The 15,772-nt window shown below is 49.5% G+C and overlaps 1 protein-coding gene across 1 annotated transcript in view; it reads right to left on the reverse strand.

The window, feature by feature from the left end:
• ZSCAN25 (zinc finger and SCAN domain containing 25) overlaps window positions 1-8,672 on the reverse strand; it is a 17,615-nt gene extending 8,943 nt beyond the window's left edge. Inside the window, exons 1-5 of the mRNA XM_007468905.1 lie at window positions 8,286-8,672; window positions 6,711-6,912; window positions 6,018-6,109; window positions 4,546-4,672; window positions 3-598 (exon numbers count right to left, since the gene is read on the reverse strand). Coding sequence (XP_007468967.1) covers window positions 3-598; window positions 4,546-4,672; window positions 6,018-6,109; window positions 6,711-6,912; window positions 8,286-8,672 — 1,404 coding nt within the window. The remainder of the gene's footprint in view (window positions 1-2; window positions 599-4,545; window positions 4,673-6,017; window positions 6,110-6,710; window positions 6,913-8,285) is intronic.
• Window positions 8,673-15,772: the final 7,100 nt, after the last annotated feature.

Below are 15,772 nucleotides of genomic sequence, written 5' to 3' on the forward strand. Positions count from 1 at the left end.
AAGCGCTTGCCGCACTCACAGGTGTAGGGCTTCTCCCCAGTGTGCGTCCGCCGGTGCACCTGCAGGTGCTGCCGGCGGCTGAAGCTCTTCCAGCAGTCCCCGCACTGGAAGGGCTTCTCGCCCGTGTGGCTCCTCTGGTGGACCTCCAGGTGGTGCCGCTGGCTGAAGGTCTTCCAGCACTCGCCGCACGCATACGGCCGCCTGCCCAGGTGGGTCCGCTGGTGCTTCAGGAGGTACTCACGCAGCGCGAAGCCTTTCCCACACTCCCCGCAGCCGTAGGACTTGTCTTCTTCGTGGGTCCGCTGGTGTCTGACCAGATTTGAGCTCCGACTGAAGCCTTTTCCGCACTCGGGGCACTGGAAAGGCTTCCAGAAGGAGCTGTGGGTCTTGAGGTCATCAGGCAGGGGGGCAATGCCGCGCTGGGGAGGGGGCGGCCCAGGCGCGTTCCCCACTGAGCTCCCGGCCTCCTGCTCACAGGTTCTTCCGAGCTCCAGGACCTGGAGAGAGGCTTCCCCAAACTTCTCTGCCAGCCCCCGAGCAAGCGGCCCCTTGGGGTCTGCCGGCTGGGTCTTCACCTCCTTTTCCTTGCTCCCCAGGCCTACAGGACAAAGGAGATACAGACCGATACTGAAACAGATCTGAAGGTAAACTTCCATGTTAGAACCTGGCTTCTAAGGGTGTCCCACTAACAATTCCTTCTTTTTTCCTTTAACCAACAACCTCAGTACATTTGACTTTCTCTGACTCTAAAACCAGACATTCCTTTACTTCTTTCCACCTGTTACGGACTGTTTGTGTTCCCTCCTAAATTCACAGGTTGAAGCTCTAAGCCCCCAGGTGCTGCTATTAGGAAGTGAGGCCTTTGGGCACTAATTAGCTGAGGGCATGAGGGTGGAGCCCCCAGGATGGGATTATGTCCTCTAAGAAGAGAAGCCAGAGCTGGCTCTCTGCACCCAGAGGTCATGTGAGCATGATCCTTCACGATGGGATTAAGGTCCTTATAAAAAAAGGAAGAGACACAGGATGTCTCTCTCCCTCAGCCACGTGATGACAAGGCAAGAAGGTGGCCACCCATGAACCACGAAGAGAGGCCCTCGCCAGACAACAAATATGCCAGCAACTGGATCCTGGACTTCCCAGCTTCCAGAACTGTGAGATATAAATGTCTGTTGTCTAAGCCGCCCATTCTCTGGTATTTTGTTACAGCAGCCCAAGCTCAGACAATCTCCATGCCCTTTTACGGAACAGTCTGCTAAATTTTAATGCCCTCCCTCTTAACTTCCTACTAGGTCAGATTTTGCTTTCCTTCAAAATCTAACTCAATGGTTTCCTCTAAGGAACTTGCCCCGATTACTGCCCATCCTGGGTCTCATCAACACATATACTCAATTTGCACCGTTTATTCCACACTTACTTATGACTGACCTTGTTGCACGTGCTATTCTACAGTCATCTGAGATGTTCAGCTTCCCCAGGATCACAGACCTGTTCCAGTAATGGGGAGCTCCCGGCACTGCACGTCCTCCCTCAGCTCACTCTCCCTGCTCGCACTGTGCCCTCCACCTCACCCTGTTTTATTAACCTGGGTCTCTGGGAGCCTGGCACAGGGACTGACTCAGGGGAGACGCTTCATGACTGCCGGATGAGTGAATGAACCCAGTCTGTACCAGACTACCTCTATATCGGCGTATTTATTAGGACTGAAAAGCCCTTCTGCAAGTCCTTCCTGTGATCCCTCTTATACCCTCTCTAAATTAATAGTTGTTTACAGAAGATCAAGAGGAAGGGAAGGAGAAGAGAGAAAAGAGGTACTAGGGAGCAAACGAGCCAAAAAGAAAAGAAGAGGGAAATGACAGGTGATGCTTAAACGGGAAAGAGTCGTTTCAGGCAAGCCCATTAAAAGATAAAGGGAGGGACTTCCCTGGTGGCACAGTGGTTAAGAATTGTCCTGCCAGGGGACTTCCCTGGTGGCGCAGTGGTTAAGAATCTGCCTGCCAATGCAGGGGACATGGGTTCAACCCCTGGTCCAGGAAGATCCCACATGCCGCGGAGCAACTAAGCCCATGCACCACAACTGCTGAGCCTGTGCTCTGGAGCCCGCGAGCCACAACTACTGAGCCCACGTGCCACAACTACTGAAGCCCGTGCGCCTAGAGCTTATGCTCTGCAATGAGAGGCCACCGCAATGAGAAGCCCGCGCACCACAATGAAGAGTAGCCCCCACTTGCCGCAACTAGAGAAAGCCCGCACACAGCAATGAAGACCCAACGCAGCCAAAAATTAATTAATTAATTTTTTTTAAAAAAAGATAAAGGGAAAAAGGACATTTCACGCCTCGTGATGTGATAAGATATGAAGGACACAGCTCTCACTTCTGATGTATTCCTTTATTTGGCACCTTTCACAAAAGTAGGTGTGCAAAACATAAAGAGCTGAAAGAATTTTCATAATGAAGGTGACCATTAAATAGCAGCCACTTCAGGAAATAACATCACCAGCACCCAGAAGCCCCTCCCGTCCCCTCCGGTGACTGGTGACACCATCCTGCCCCCAGGTAATGTGTTATCCAGGCTTTTATCACCATAAAGTATGGTGATAAAGTTCCCAAACTTTACATATTTGATTCACACATTGTGTCTGCTGCTTCTGCTCAGTATTATGCCTGTGTGATTCACCTATATCGTGGTGTAGCTGTAGTTGCACTACATTCTCTCTAATCAGTGTACGACGTTATACTCTAAGAGTGTATGACACTCTCCTTATTAATCTGGCCGATATTCATCTGGGTAGTTTCCAGGTTTGAGGTGTTATGAACAGCAAAATTAAAATTAAATGCAATGCATGAACCTAACTGGATGTGGGGAAATGTGAGTACGAGCTAGATATCATGTATCATGGAATTTATGTTTATTTTCTCAGGCCCAATCCTAGACAGTTGTCAATGCAAGAGCTGCAATCACATGGGAAGAACTCTCAGGAAGACTCAGGGTTGAGACGGCTAGAGGATGCTATGCTTGGGAAGCAGACCTCCGGCTCACCCAGTCTCAGCGTAAAACGTTAGGGAAGTACGTGGGTTGTTTTGAAACAGCGAGCGGATAAGAGGACAAGCATAAAGCCAAAGTCTCTAGAACAGTCAGAATGGCCAGGAGGGTGTAAAAACTTGCTGGGAACACAGTGGCACCCTTGGCAGAGGCCCATCCCCAGCGCCAGGATGAAAGCGCTAGGATGCTGGCACCTCCATGGGTGCACCACGCACGGCTCCTGCGCTCTGCATTTACCTCAGAGGGGTTCCACGTCCTTTGCCATCACAGAAATCGCACATCTCTTCATCATGGGTGACAGCCTTGTACTGGACCCAGGCCTCCCAAGCCACCACCCCCGCCCAGTATACTGCCACTGCCACTACTCTGTGATGACTGCTAGTCAAAAATCCACATTTAACTTTACAGTCGGCCCTCCGTATCCAAGCTTCCTCATCCGCAGATTCAACCAAGAGCAGATCATGCGGGACTGTAGTATGTATTCATTGAAAAAAATCCACATGTAAGTGGACCCACACAGATCAAACCTCTGTTGTTAATGGGTCGACTGTACGATACTTTTGCATGTTTTAAGATGAAACATGTTTTAACATGTTTTACGATGAAAAAAGACCAGGAGACGTCAGTACAGGTGAGTGGTCAGCACATGACTTACAAAGAAGTGATGAGAGGAGGAAGGAGAGAATCAGAGGGAACAAAGGAGGGGGCCCTTCGCAGCCACAGTTCCCCTCTCCCCACCGCCCACCCCATCCAAGCCGTGAGCCTGTCACCCCTCGTCCCTAGCCCCCCGCAGTGTTCACCAGCTGTCCCTGGGGGGCCCTGGTGTGCACTTCTCAGGCTCACCCTTCCCTCCTACCTTCTCCTGCTGCTTCTCCCCAACAAGCACCTTTCCTCCCAGCTCTGACCCCAGGTAAAACCCGGCTGCCACCTGAGATGCCCGGCCGGGGCCCTGCTTGCTCTGCAACACCAGCCCACACCAGCCCCTCCCACTGCTGAGATCCCACTGCAGCCCCGTGCCCTCCTGCACCCACACACTGTGGGCTCCAAGGTTTCATGAACGTCAGTCCTGCCCCAACACAGAACTGCTAACATGGGGCCTGCACACAAGGGAGCGCTCCATAAACACAGGCTGGTGAAAGAGATCAGAGGATCCCCCTTTCACTACTTTTCTCTTGCTCTCAAGCCCTCAGTCCCCTTCAACTACAGACACAGTAGGAGTTCGTTCAGGGCATCCTAACGACCGACCTGTCTCATTTCAGCCAGAATAACTACCTGGCGTTTTCTTGCTGCTTGTCTGCTCCTCTCCTGACCCAGGAAAGCACCTCGCCAGCTCCTATGTGCCTTGGTCCACGCGCTTTCCACAGACCCATTTACTCATCTGCCATGATATTCCCTTCCTTTATCAGTAGCATCAGGTTCTGAAATCTGGGGCAAGGACAACAACCGTGACCTACAGCTTTCACAGCTCCTCAGTTTCTTACCTCCGGGATGGAAACAGTCTTACCTGGAGGTGAGACCCCGCAGTCCTGGGGCTCCACGTACTCCCCAAGGCAGTCTATCTGGGCTGGGGACACGTGCCTCCACTCCTCCTCGGGGAAAGCCAGGGCCATGTCTTTAAATGGGCCCAACCCCTGAAACAGCACAGGAGACGGCTATGGATAAAGAAATAATCCCGAGGCAGGAGCAGTGGAAAAGCAGAGAGACACAGGGGACAACATTCCAGGGGAGAACAGAGCAGGAAGACAGAAGGAACGCGGGTCCCTAGATGGTTCCGAGTGGGGCCAGAAGGGCCTCCCTCTCGACAGTTTAATGGTAGAGAACGATGGACTTGTCTGAGCCACTGTATTTTTGAGCCTCTGCTGCAGCCACTTGGCTGGTACCCAACAACTGTGGCCTCTAACTTCCACCATTCAATCACCTCCACTCGATCCTCATGTTTGATGGAGACTGGGGGCTGCTGTTTAGCCCCTCAACCAGAACAGACTTTCCCTCAGAGATAAGTAAAAACTCAGGCTGGCCCTGCCTTAAGAACAACGTTGTGTTGAAATCAATGTGTCGTCATGACACCGTGAAGAACTACTGTGGTAGAAGGAGAGGCTCTCTGACCAAATTCAAAAACTTTGATGTCCTTTCTTCATCTCCTCTAAACAATATGATTGGAAAACAGAAACAGCAAACAGCACAGGCATCAACCCTTTGCCCAAATACGGCTTTAGTGAGCTCAAACTTTTGTCACTTCTGGGAATTCCCACAGGAGGGGCCAGAGAGACCACGTGGCTCGGGGCTCCTGGGAGCGCCCACCCGAGTCGCTTCCCTCCTGCTGGCGTGGGGGGAGGATGGGGTCCAGAGGAAGAGCAGCGGCAGAAGTATCCATAAAGCGCATCCACAAAGGGCTACTGACCTCCTGGCCATCCACCACACCCCAGATCACGCCTCCCGGATTTCCACCACTAATGTCTTCCTCCTCACAATTACAAGAGTAATACTGAGTCGATGGAGGAAAAAAAAGAAAAAAAAAACAAAGAGTAATCCAAATGAGTGAACTGAGCCTCATGCCTAGACCCTAAGGCAGGGGTCCCCAACCTCCAGACCGGTACCGGACCGCGGCCTGTTAGGAACCGGGCCGCACAGCAGGAGGTGAGCGGTGAGCGAGTGAAACTTCCTCTGCCGCCCCCGTCGCTCCCCATTGCTTGCAGTACTGCCTGAACCGTCGCCCCACAGCCATCCGTGGAAAACTTGTCCTCCACGAAACCAGTCCCTGGTGCCAAAAAGGTTGGGGACCGCTGGCATAAGGCTCAATTCAAATTAATAACTGAGGATGTAAAGTGGAGAAAACGAAGCTGTCACATCCATCAGAACAAGAAAGGTAGAATAATTCAACTCTGTGGACGGTGCTCTGCTGTGAGGAGAAATCTTGGGGAAGGTGAGCCTCATTCAAAGCAACATCACGATCCCTGAAGAGCAGTCACAGCTCACCTGGGATCCAGCTGTAAGGAACCCCACTGCCATCTCCTGGTCTCTGGTGCTCACTGCAGGGAGGCCAGGACCAGCCGGAAGAACTGGCAGAGCTGAGCAGGGAAACAAACCAGGAGCAGGATTAGCGCTGTCCTGCAGCAGCTCGTCCACAGTCGTCTAGTGCCTGACACAGAACCCCAGGAATCATAAGGAGACTCCAGACAGGTAGGTGTGGGTGTACCCTACCCTGTTCTCAGCTGGGAAAAAGGGCCCGACCCAATATGCACTGCCCTTCAGGGCTGTTCACACTCCCAAGTCACACTACGGCAATAACCCCCCTTGAGATTCAGCAACACAATAAGTCACATGTCACTTTTAGGGATTCAGTTTATCTGCTCACTTAAAAAAAAAATCCCTACATGTCAGCTACATATTTCCTGGCAGTTTCTAGAAGGGATGTGAGGGAAAGGAGAAAAAAATGATAAGAGAGCGTGATACCAGATATCCCCCACAGAAATCAGGAGATCGAGCTATAGAAAACAATTTCACTTCATATGTTTCCCACTGAAGTCCAGGAAGTAGCCAGGAAAACCCAGAACTGCACGCTACAGGTAACTTAGTTTATCAACTGCAGGGTTTGTAAAGGAAAGGGGAGGGGGCAGGGCACGAAGCACCCTTTTCTGTGCCCTTTCTTCCTCACTGCTTGCAGCTTACCCTGCTCCTGGAAGGCCTGCGTCCCCTCTCCAGGGTCCTGGTTGAGCTGCTCCTCAGCGCCTTGGTGGAGGCCTTGAATTCCTTCCCCATGGGGCAGCCCCCACTCGGGCTTGACCTCCACAGGCCCCAGGTGGACACTTGGCTCCCAAGGACCTCTGCAAAGTGCTGTCTCCTCCTGCTCTCCCTGCACACGGCACGGAACCTAAGAACAGGCCCCAACACCTATTAGAATGAGGCCTGCATAAGGCTGTTATGAAAGGAGTTGAATTAAAACCTAAAAAAGAGACCCACTGCAGCTGCAGGGGAGACAAAGACAAGCCGGCTCAGCTCTTCCCCAGGACATGAGTGAGAAGGTGAAAAGGAGGCTCAACTGTCTTTATCAGGCACTGAGCAACTTCTATGCATCCATGCCATTTTACAAGGGTCCCTTCTGCCCACCTCAATACTGATCAAATTCCACCATGAACAGTACCACAGAGAGATGTTATTATTATTCCAGTGAGAACTTTAGCCCAAAACACTCACTATTAGAAAAAAGATTCACCAATTACAGATGCTGAAAGTAAAAAATTAAAGCCTAGGGCTTCCCTAGTGGCACAGTGGTTGAGAATCCGTCTGCCGCCGCTGCAGGGCACACGGGTTCGTGCCCCGGTCCGGGAGGATCCCACATGCCGCGGAGCGGCTGGGGCCGTGAGCCATGGCCACTGGGCCTGCGTGTCCGGAGCTTGTGCTCCGCAGCGGGAAAGGCCACAACAGTGAGAGGCCCGTGTACCGCAAAAAAAAAAAAAAAAAAAAAAAAAATTAAAGCCTAGACTGTGCGGTGAATCAGTGAGAAAAAAACTGCTCTAGAAATAGCAAGGAAAACCAGAACTCTCAAGAACAGGCCTTTCCTGGGCCACTTTTAAGCTCCTTGGTAGGGAGTAAACAACAAAACAACCCTCTTAGGACTATACAGGAAGTCAGGGGTGACTGCGGTGGGAAAAGGGAGAACAAAATGAAGACAGGTTTACCTGCAGCAAAACAGTAACGTTCAGTCCTGCCCTCTCTTTCCCAGGCGGCAATCAGGAAACTGTACCAGAGAGGGACAGACACATGGCCAGAGTCCCAAGGGAGCATCTGAGATGCAAAGTCACTCACTACGTGAGCCGTCTCAGCCAACGTCCCAGACGTGGAAACGGCACTGTTCCAGACAATGCTTCTCAGGAAGAATACTCACCAAGTGGAATTCCGGAATTCCCTGCATCACCACATGCATCTCTGCCCAAAGAGGAATGAGTCTACCAGGGCCCTTGAAATAGATCACAACTGCCTTCTTTGGACCCGAGGCTCACAAGGGAAATATGGCCAGGCCTCTGCCCCGATGACCAAAAAAGGAGCTGACAGCCCTTCCACCGGCCCTGCGTCTTCCCTGGGAATGGCTTTCCTTGATGAAAACTCCTCTGCCCTCCAAAATGTACCCCAGATGGTCTGGGAGCAGAGGAGGGAGATTCTGTGCCTTATCCACTCCCACTGCTTCCTCAAACCTCTCGCTTCCCGCACCAACAGAATGAGACCCAGATCCCCCTTCTCACCCACCGCCTTGGCCTCCAGGGCTCCCTCCGTGAAGCCCTCCACCACGGCCACAAGGGCTTTGCCGCTCTCCGGGCTGTGCTCCCGAATCCAGGCGTAGAACTCCCGGGGAAGGATGGTCAGAAACTGCTCCAGCACGAGCAGCTCCAGGATCTGCTCCTTGGTGTGCAGCTCGGGCCGCAGCCACTGGCGACAGAGCTCCTGGAGCTCCCTGAGGGCCTCCTGGGGACCAGCTGCCTCCTGGTAGCGGAACTGCCGAAACCTCAGGCGAAAAGTCTCCGGGCTGGGGCCTTCCCTCGCTCTGCCCCATGGCAACTCTTTCTCCAGTTTTACCACAGGGACACCCATTTGCTGCTGACGATCTTCTGCCATCCCTGGACACTCTTTAAGCATCTTCACACTCCCTCCCAGAAGACTGAGGGTCTGTTGGGAAGACCAGACAGACAATGAGAACAGCATAAATAAGACACAGGGAAGGTCAGGTCATCCCAGTTCTGTTCTCTACGTCAATGAAATTAGGACTTAGCTTATACCCACAAATAGCTTAAAATCTCAAGAGAGAGACAACACTACAATCATAGAAAAATATAAGATGGGTTATAACTAGGTTAGTCACCAGGACCCACTCTTCCAACACTAAATATACATTCAACATGTATCTATGCCTGACCCACAGAAACCAGAAATACAACAGAGAACAAGATAGACAAGGTGCTTGCCCTATGAAACTCACATACTGGTACAGCAGACAGGAAAAAAAAAAAAAATTAGGGAATTCCCTGGTGGTCCAGTGGTTAGGATTCCGCACTTTCACTGCCAAGGGAACAGGTTCAGTACCTGGTGGGGGAAACTAAGATCCCCGCAAGCCCCGTGCGCTCGGCCAAAAATAATGAAACAAATAAATTTAAATTATAAATAAGTTCTAAAAAGGAAGTAAGGAGGGTGTTAATGGGGACAATCAACTTGGAGACGGGATTTCCCTGGTGGTCTAGTGTCCAAGGCTCCTCGCTCCCAGTGCAGGGGGCCTGGTTTCGATCCCTGGTCAGGGAACTAGATCCCACGTGCCACAACTAAAGATCCCCCACATGGCAACGAAGATCCCACGTGCCGCAGCTAAGACCCTGCGCAGCCAAATAAATAAATATTTAAAAAAACAAAAAACATTGGGCTTCCCTGGTGGTGCAGTGGTTGAGAGTCCGCCTGCCGATGCAGGGCACACGGGTTCGTGCCCCGGTCCGGGAGGATCCCACGTGCCGCAGAGCGGCTGGGCCCGTGAGCCGTGGCCGCTGAGCCTGCGCGTCCGGAGCCTGTGCTCCGCAACGGGAGAGGCCACAGCAGTGAGAGGCCCACGTACCGCAAAAAAAAAAAAAAAGGAAAAAAAAAACCTTGGAGATTTGGAGAAGGCTTTTCTGAATAAATAGTGCTTAGGCTAAGACCCAACGAATGAATGAGATGAGCCAATCATTGAAAAAGCATTCCAGGCAAAAGCCTTGGGGCTAGAAATTACTCTGCAGTCTGAGAACAAGCCCCAGTGCAGTGTGGCTTCACCAGGGTGAGGGAGGAAAAGAGCTCAGAGGCAGGCGGAAACCACATTATCGAGGGCCTGGGCACACACTAAGAATTATGGGCTTTACTCTTATTCCTTATTTTAGTGTGGAGATACATGTTCTTCAAAGGTCACTCTGCCTGGGAAGTGTCAATAGAGAATAGATAAGAAGGGTCAAGAAGGGAAACTGCACTTACCGTGGTCCAAGCAGGAGATAAGAGACTTAGATCAATGTGGTGACAAAGAAGCAGACAAAGTCAAGACATCTGGGAGGTAAAACCAATAGACATGCCAGTGGCTAGGATGTGACGGTGTACTCAGCCTAAAGAAAACAAGAGAACAATATATATATATATATATATATATATATATATATATCATTACTTTAATTGATCAAAAGATCTCTAACTTGTGTAGGTTTTACCATTCAGAAAGCATGTGAGCACATACTCTCATTTAATACTCCAAGTGTCTGCTTAATATTCTATTGGAAGTTTCTGTATCTACCTATCTACCTAGGTATCTACCTACCTACCTACCTATCTTAAATCTATTTACATTTTCAGTCTATTCATTTTCTCTGCTGCATCAATTGAGATTTCTCTTTCCTGGCTTTCTAGCTATTGCATTTGTTCATGGTTGCATTTACCGCATTATAGTACGAATGTTTACCCCTGTGTCTCCCTCCGTCTGCCAGATTCCCTTTAGTCAGGAAAGGTCCTCACTCATCTTTTACCCCTAGCACTCCACAAACAGGCTTCCCATGGTTTCTTTAAATGAGCGTCTGGTTCTAGAACGACCACTCTCACTCTTCACAGTGTTCCGCTTTGGTTCAAGAGATCAGGGTCGTGGACACCCCTCCGTTAAGGCAACCCTGGCCGGGCGGGATCAGCCTGGCTCCTACCTGAGCCCAGCGCGGTGCGGCCCCCCGGGTCCCGACCCGCAAAGCCTCGGTGCCGCGGGAGTCAGCTCCGGGGAGACGTGCCGCCCGCGGCGACAGCCTCCCAGCTGCCGAGGCCCGCAGCAGGCCCTCAGCCCGGCCCCGGCCCCGCAGCCCCGCACCTGTGCCGGGCTCGCCCAGGCCCGCGGCGGATCGGAAGTGGGCGACGGACGCTGTCAGACAGGTGCGTCAAGGAAGGGCCCCTTCCGTTTCCCCTCTAGGACTTTCGGAGGCCGGTGCGTCTCGATGGTCGCTCGTCCCCGGGGACCGTTCGGGAGCGCGCGCTGGACCACCAGGGTCTCCTACCCCGCCTACCTACTCCCCTGGAGGCTCGCGGTCGCCAGGCCCCTTTGCGCCTCCGTGCCTTTGCACCTGCGTTCCCCCGGTGGGAAGGACCCTCCGGACGCACCGCCGGGTACCGCGCCTCCCTCAAAGACTTTAGAGACCCGTCGGTCGACAAGTGTTTATTGCAGCCTACGGCGCTTTTTGCGAGGGTTAGGGGCGGAGGGTGATGGAGGGTAGCACCGAGTATTGTGGGTTCACATAAGGGGCCTCCACCCTGGGTAGTGTTGGGGGGGGGGGGGGGAGGGCAGGCGCTAGTCAGGGAAGCCTTCTGGAGGAACCGACACCTGAGCACAGATTTGTTGAGTTTGGGGGGGGGGGCGTAGGCGCAGGCGCTAGTCAGGGAAGCCTTCTGGAGGAACCGACACCTGAGCACAGATTTGATGGATGGACCCAAGAGTGAGGTCAGGTGCCCCCAGCGGAGGGAGTACGACGAGCCCAGCAAATGGTGGGGACTGGTGGCTTTCCCGCACCCTCAGAGCCGCTAGAGCAGGCGCCTGAGCTAGGTAACCTGGAGGCAATGGGAAGCCGCGGAAAGATTTAAAGGCGGGAAGGGACCGATTTTAGAAAGATACTACAGAGAAACCTGCAAGAGAGACTGAGCAAGAGGCGAGGGAGGTGGGGAGATGAGAAGACTGACTGTGGGTTAAACGAAGCTAAATAATGCAGTCCCCGAGAGAAAGGATGAGAGACAGGACTGGGGAATTCGTGAGACTAGAGATCGCAAGGAGAGTTTGGATATCAAACATAATTGGAAAGTAAAATTGGCAAAGTTTAGGGATTGATTGGATCTGGAGGATGAGAGAGAAGGTGGAATCATTTAGTAAATGACAAAGGCTACATCTCATATCAATAAGAGTGGACTTTTAGAAAGCAGACAACTGGTTGGTCATCTGGAAGAAGGTAACGTTGGGTCCATTCCTTATACCACATGCCAGGGCAAAGTCCAGCCCTGCTCACAGGGTCTCCCATCCTTTTATATTACAAATTTCGTTATCAACCCATCTTGGAAATATTGTTGGCTAGCTTCCTCATTCGCTAACATGCTCTCACATCCAAGAGGGACAAGGCTGAACCTTGTCATCGAGGACCAAGAGAAACAGCCTGATGGACTTAGTCTGTCTTGGAAAACTGATCTGTACCTAGCGACTTCAAAAACCATCGTTCAGCTTGCCATGGAGAAGACACAAGGAAGAAGGCATTGTGAAAGAGGCAAGGAGACATTGGATCAGATCACAGGTTTCCAGGTCAGCCTTGGAGAAGAGAAAGGGGCTCCTCTGAACAGGGAAGAAAAGAATCAAAGATGGGTTATGGTCTAGGTTAGGGCTCAGCAAACTTTTTCTATGAAGGGCCAGATGGTAACTATCCTAGACAGAACACATAGTGTGTCGCCTGCTCTTCATTTTTACAATCCTTTAAAACTGTAAAAAGCCATTCTTAGCTCACAGCCAGGGCTGGATTTGACACAAGGGCTGTAGTTTGCTTACCCCTGAAATAGATGATTTTAAAATTATTCTAGAGAAGTGTTTAAGGAGCTCATTCTTAACCTCTTTTCTCAGTGATGTTACCTGCTGAGAGTGCAGGGGACAATGGTAGGCTGGAGCCTAAATAATGGAGTGAAGATTAGAATATCTGTTGTGAGGAATGATGTAGGAAAAAAATCATAGAATGAATGAAAAGATTGTCAAGCAACACTGAATGACTGATATTGAAAACAAAACAAAATAAGTGACAGAATCAATCCACACAATTGTCTATGCAGTTTGGGGGCTAAGAAAACAGCTGGATTAATCCAATATTAGGATTGGTCATAAGGATGATTATGAAAGAATGCCAAGGGCATGGGGGGAATGAGGGCTCTAGTGGGAGAAGGTTGTACTGAGTGACCATGAAGTCCAAGCTGAGTGGGGGAGGGACCGAAACCAACAAGAAAAACACGGAGACCTGAGGAATCAGAGGTTAGGATGAGGCCATGAAGCAGGTTTCAGGAATTTTTTCGGAAATGTTATAGGCAAACTAAGCATAAAATGCATTATCCTGTTTGTTTTCCATAAACGGAATCATACTATATTCTGTTCTGCTCTTTGCTTTTATTCAGTAAACAACATATCTTTCCACATCTACACGTACTGATCTACCCCACTCTTTACCAGCTTACAGTATTCCACTGTATGTTCTGTGTTCCCCATGATTTATAAAGCTTATCAGTGGACATTTAGGCGGTTTCCAGCATTCGGATTTACCAGAAACCTGGATGAACAACGTCATACAGAATTCCTTGTGCACTTTTTGGCAAATAAATCTAAAGGATGAGTTCCCATACGTGGAATTACGGGATCTAAAAGTCACATGCATTTAAAATTTTGTCAGCTATTGCCAAATTATCCTGCAAAGAGTCTGCACCAATTTCCACTCTCACAAACAGTGGGGGATAGCGTTCATTTTCCCACAATCTCATGAACGCTGGATGTCATCAAACTTTTTCATCTTTGCCAATCTGATGAGTGAAATCAGTGATGCCCACATTTTTGTTTGGACTCTTCTTAATTATAAGTGAAGTCGTTTTTCCTACCTTCATTAGCTACTTGAATTTCCTTTTCTGCAAACTGGCTATTTTTTACCCTTTCCTCTGTTTCTGTTGGGTTGTTTATCTCTTTCTTACTGATATATGAGTTTTTTGAAAATTAAGGAAAATAGCCCTTTTTCAAATGTTTTGCAAATATTTTCCTATTTGCCTTTTGTCTTTCTTAATGGAACTCTGTGCACTGCAAAATATTATATGTTTTACGTATTCAAATTAATCCTTCCTTTTTCTTTAAATCTTCTCCATTTTGTGCCTTCCATCCTCCAAGATGATTTTTTAAATCCCCTGTACGCACTTCTAAGACATTTATTGTTAGGTTAAATCTGAGATCTGTCGGAAATGCATTCTGATCAAAGGAAAAAAAAAATAAAGAAAATCCAGCCAGTCTTTTTTTTTTTTCCAAATGGCTAGCAAGTTTTCCTCAACCATTTATTGAAGGATCAGTAATCCTTCCTGGGCTTCCCTGGTGGTGCAGTGGTTGAGAGTCCGCCTGCCGAGCCAGGGGACACGGGTTCATGCCCCGGTCCGGGAAGATCCTACATGGCGTGGAGTGGCTGGGCCCGTGAGCCATGGCCGCTGAGCCTGTGCATCCGGAGCCTGTGCTACGCAACGGGAGAGGCCACAACAGTGAGAGGCCCGCGTACCGAAAAAAATAAAAATAATAATAATAATAATCCTTCCTGATTTAAAAGGTTAATTTTATCAAATATATTCCTCTATAAAGTAGGCTTTATATTAGTACTCTTATTCTGTAATCTATCTGTATCCTGTGTCAGGACCTGCCAAACTGTTTTACTTACTGCAGTTTTATGTTGTGCTTTTGCATCTGGAAGAGATTTTCTATATCACTGACCCTACTTTCCCATGGTTTAAAGAAGAGATTGTTGGAGAAAAATTAAGAATGGTACCCTGAAAACTGCAAAAGAAACCAGATAAATTCTGACCTCATGCTCCTGGCCCTGAGAGACCAGACTAGAACTAAGGATTGCTAGGGAAATGGCATTGTCAGAAAGAAGGCAGATTTCAGGAAGATGAGCAAATGAAGGCTTTTTTTTTTTTGGCAAAGAACATGGTACTGAATGAATTGAGAGCGTGGGGGCGGGGCAAGAAAGAAGGGAAAAGGGGAGGAAGGGAAGGAGAAAGGGACAGATGCAGAGGGAGAGAGGAAGAAAATTATCTGACAAGAGACAGAAGAGATGAGGTTACGAGGTGAAATACAGAAAGCCGGGAGAAGTTGTCATGACCATAAAGAGGAAACAGGTTAAGAGGCACCAGAGTTTACTTTAAAATTTTAAAAACCTGTACTGAACATCAGAGGGCTTCACCTCTCTGGTTCTTTAATAAGAAAATGGGTAGAATCATAGCTGGCCTGTCTTTAGCAGGACAGAGTGAAATGGCAGATGTGAACGTTGTTTTAGCACTAACTATAGAAATGAAGGTTATAGGAGTTCAGAGTGCTGGTATGGACAGTGTTGGATATTTGACTTATATTACCCAACTTACCCTTTAAGATTTAATATGAATTTTTGAATAGGTAATACATGTACATGATTCAAGAGCCAAACTCATATAAGAAGTTACACACAGAACTATTACTCCTCCCTCTGCCCACTCCACGCACCCCATTTTTAAAAATAAATTTATTTATTTATTTTTGGCTCTGTTGGGTCTTCATTGCTGTACACGGGCTTTCTCTAATTGTGGCGAGCGGGGGCTACTCTTCATTGCAGTGCGTGGGCTTCTCACTGCATGGCTTCTCTTGTTGCAGAGCACGGGCTCTAGGCGCATGGGCTTCAGTAGTTGCAGCATGTGGGCTCAGTAGTTGCGGTTCGCGGGCTCTAGAGCGCAGGCTCAGTAGTTGTGGCACACGGGCTTAGTTGCTCTACGGCATGTGGATCTTCCTGGACCAGGGCTCGAACCCGTGTCCCCTGCATTGGCAGGCGGATTCTCAACCACTGTGCCACCAGGGAATCCTCCACTCCATTTCTTAATCTACCCCCTTCTCTAAAGATTCATTCATTTATTATATGGTCTTTAAGTGTTTATTTATTTGCAAATACTAATATTCACAAATTTCCCTA

The sequence above is a fragment of the Lipotes vexillifer genome, unplaced genomic scaffold, assembly GCF_000442215.2.
Source record: "Lipotes vexillifer unplaced genomic scaffold, Lipotes_vexillifer_v1.1 scaffold12, whole genome shotgun sequence".
NCBI classification, from domain to species: domain Eukaryota; kingdom Metazoa; phylum Chordata; class Mammalia; order Artiodactyla; family Lipotidae; genus Lipotes; species Lipotes vexillifer.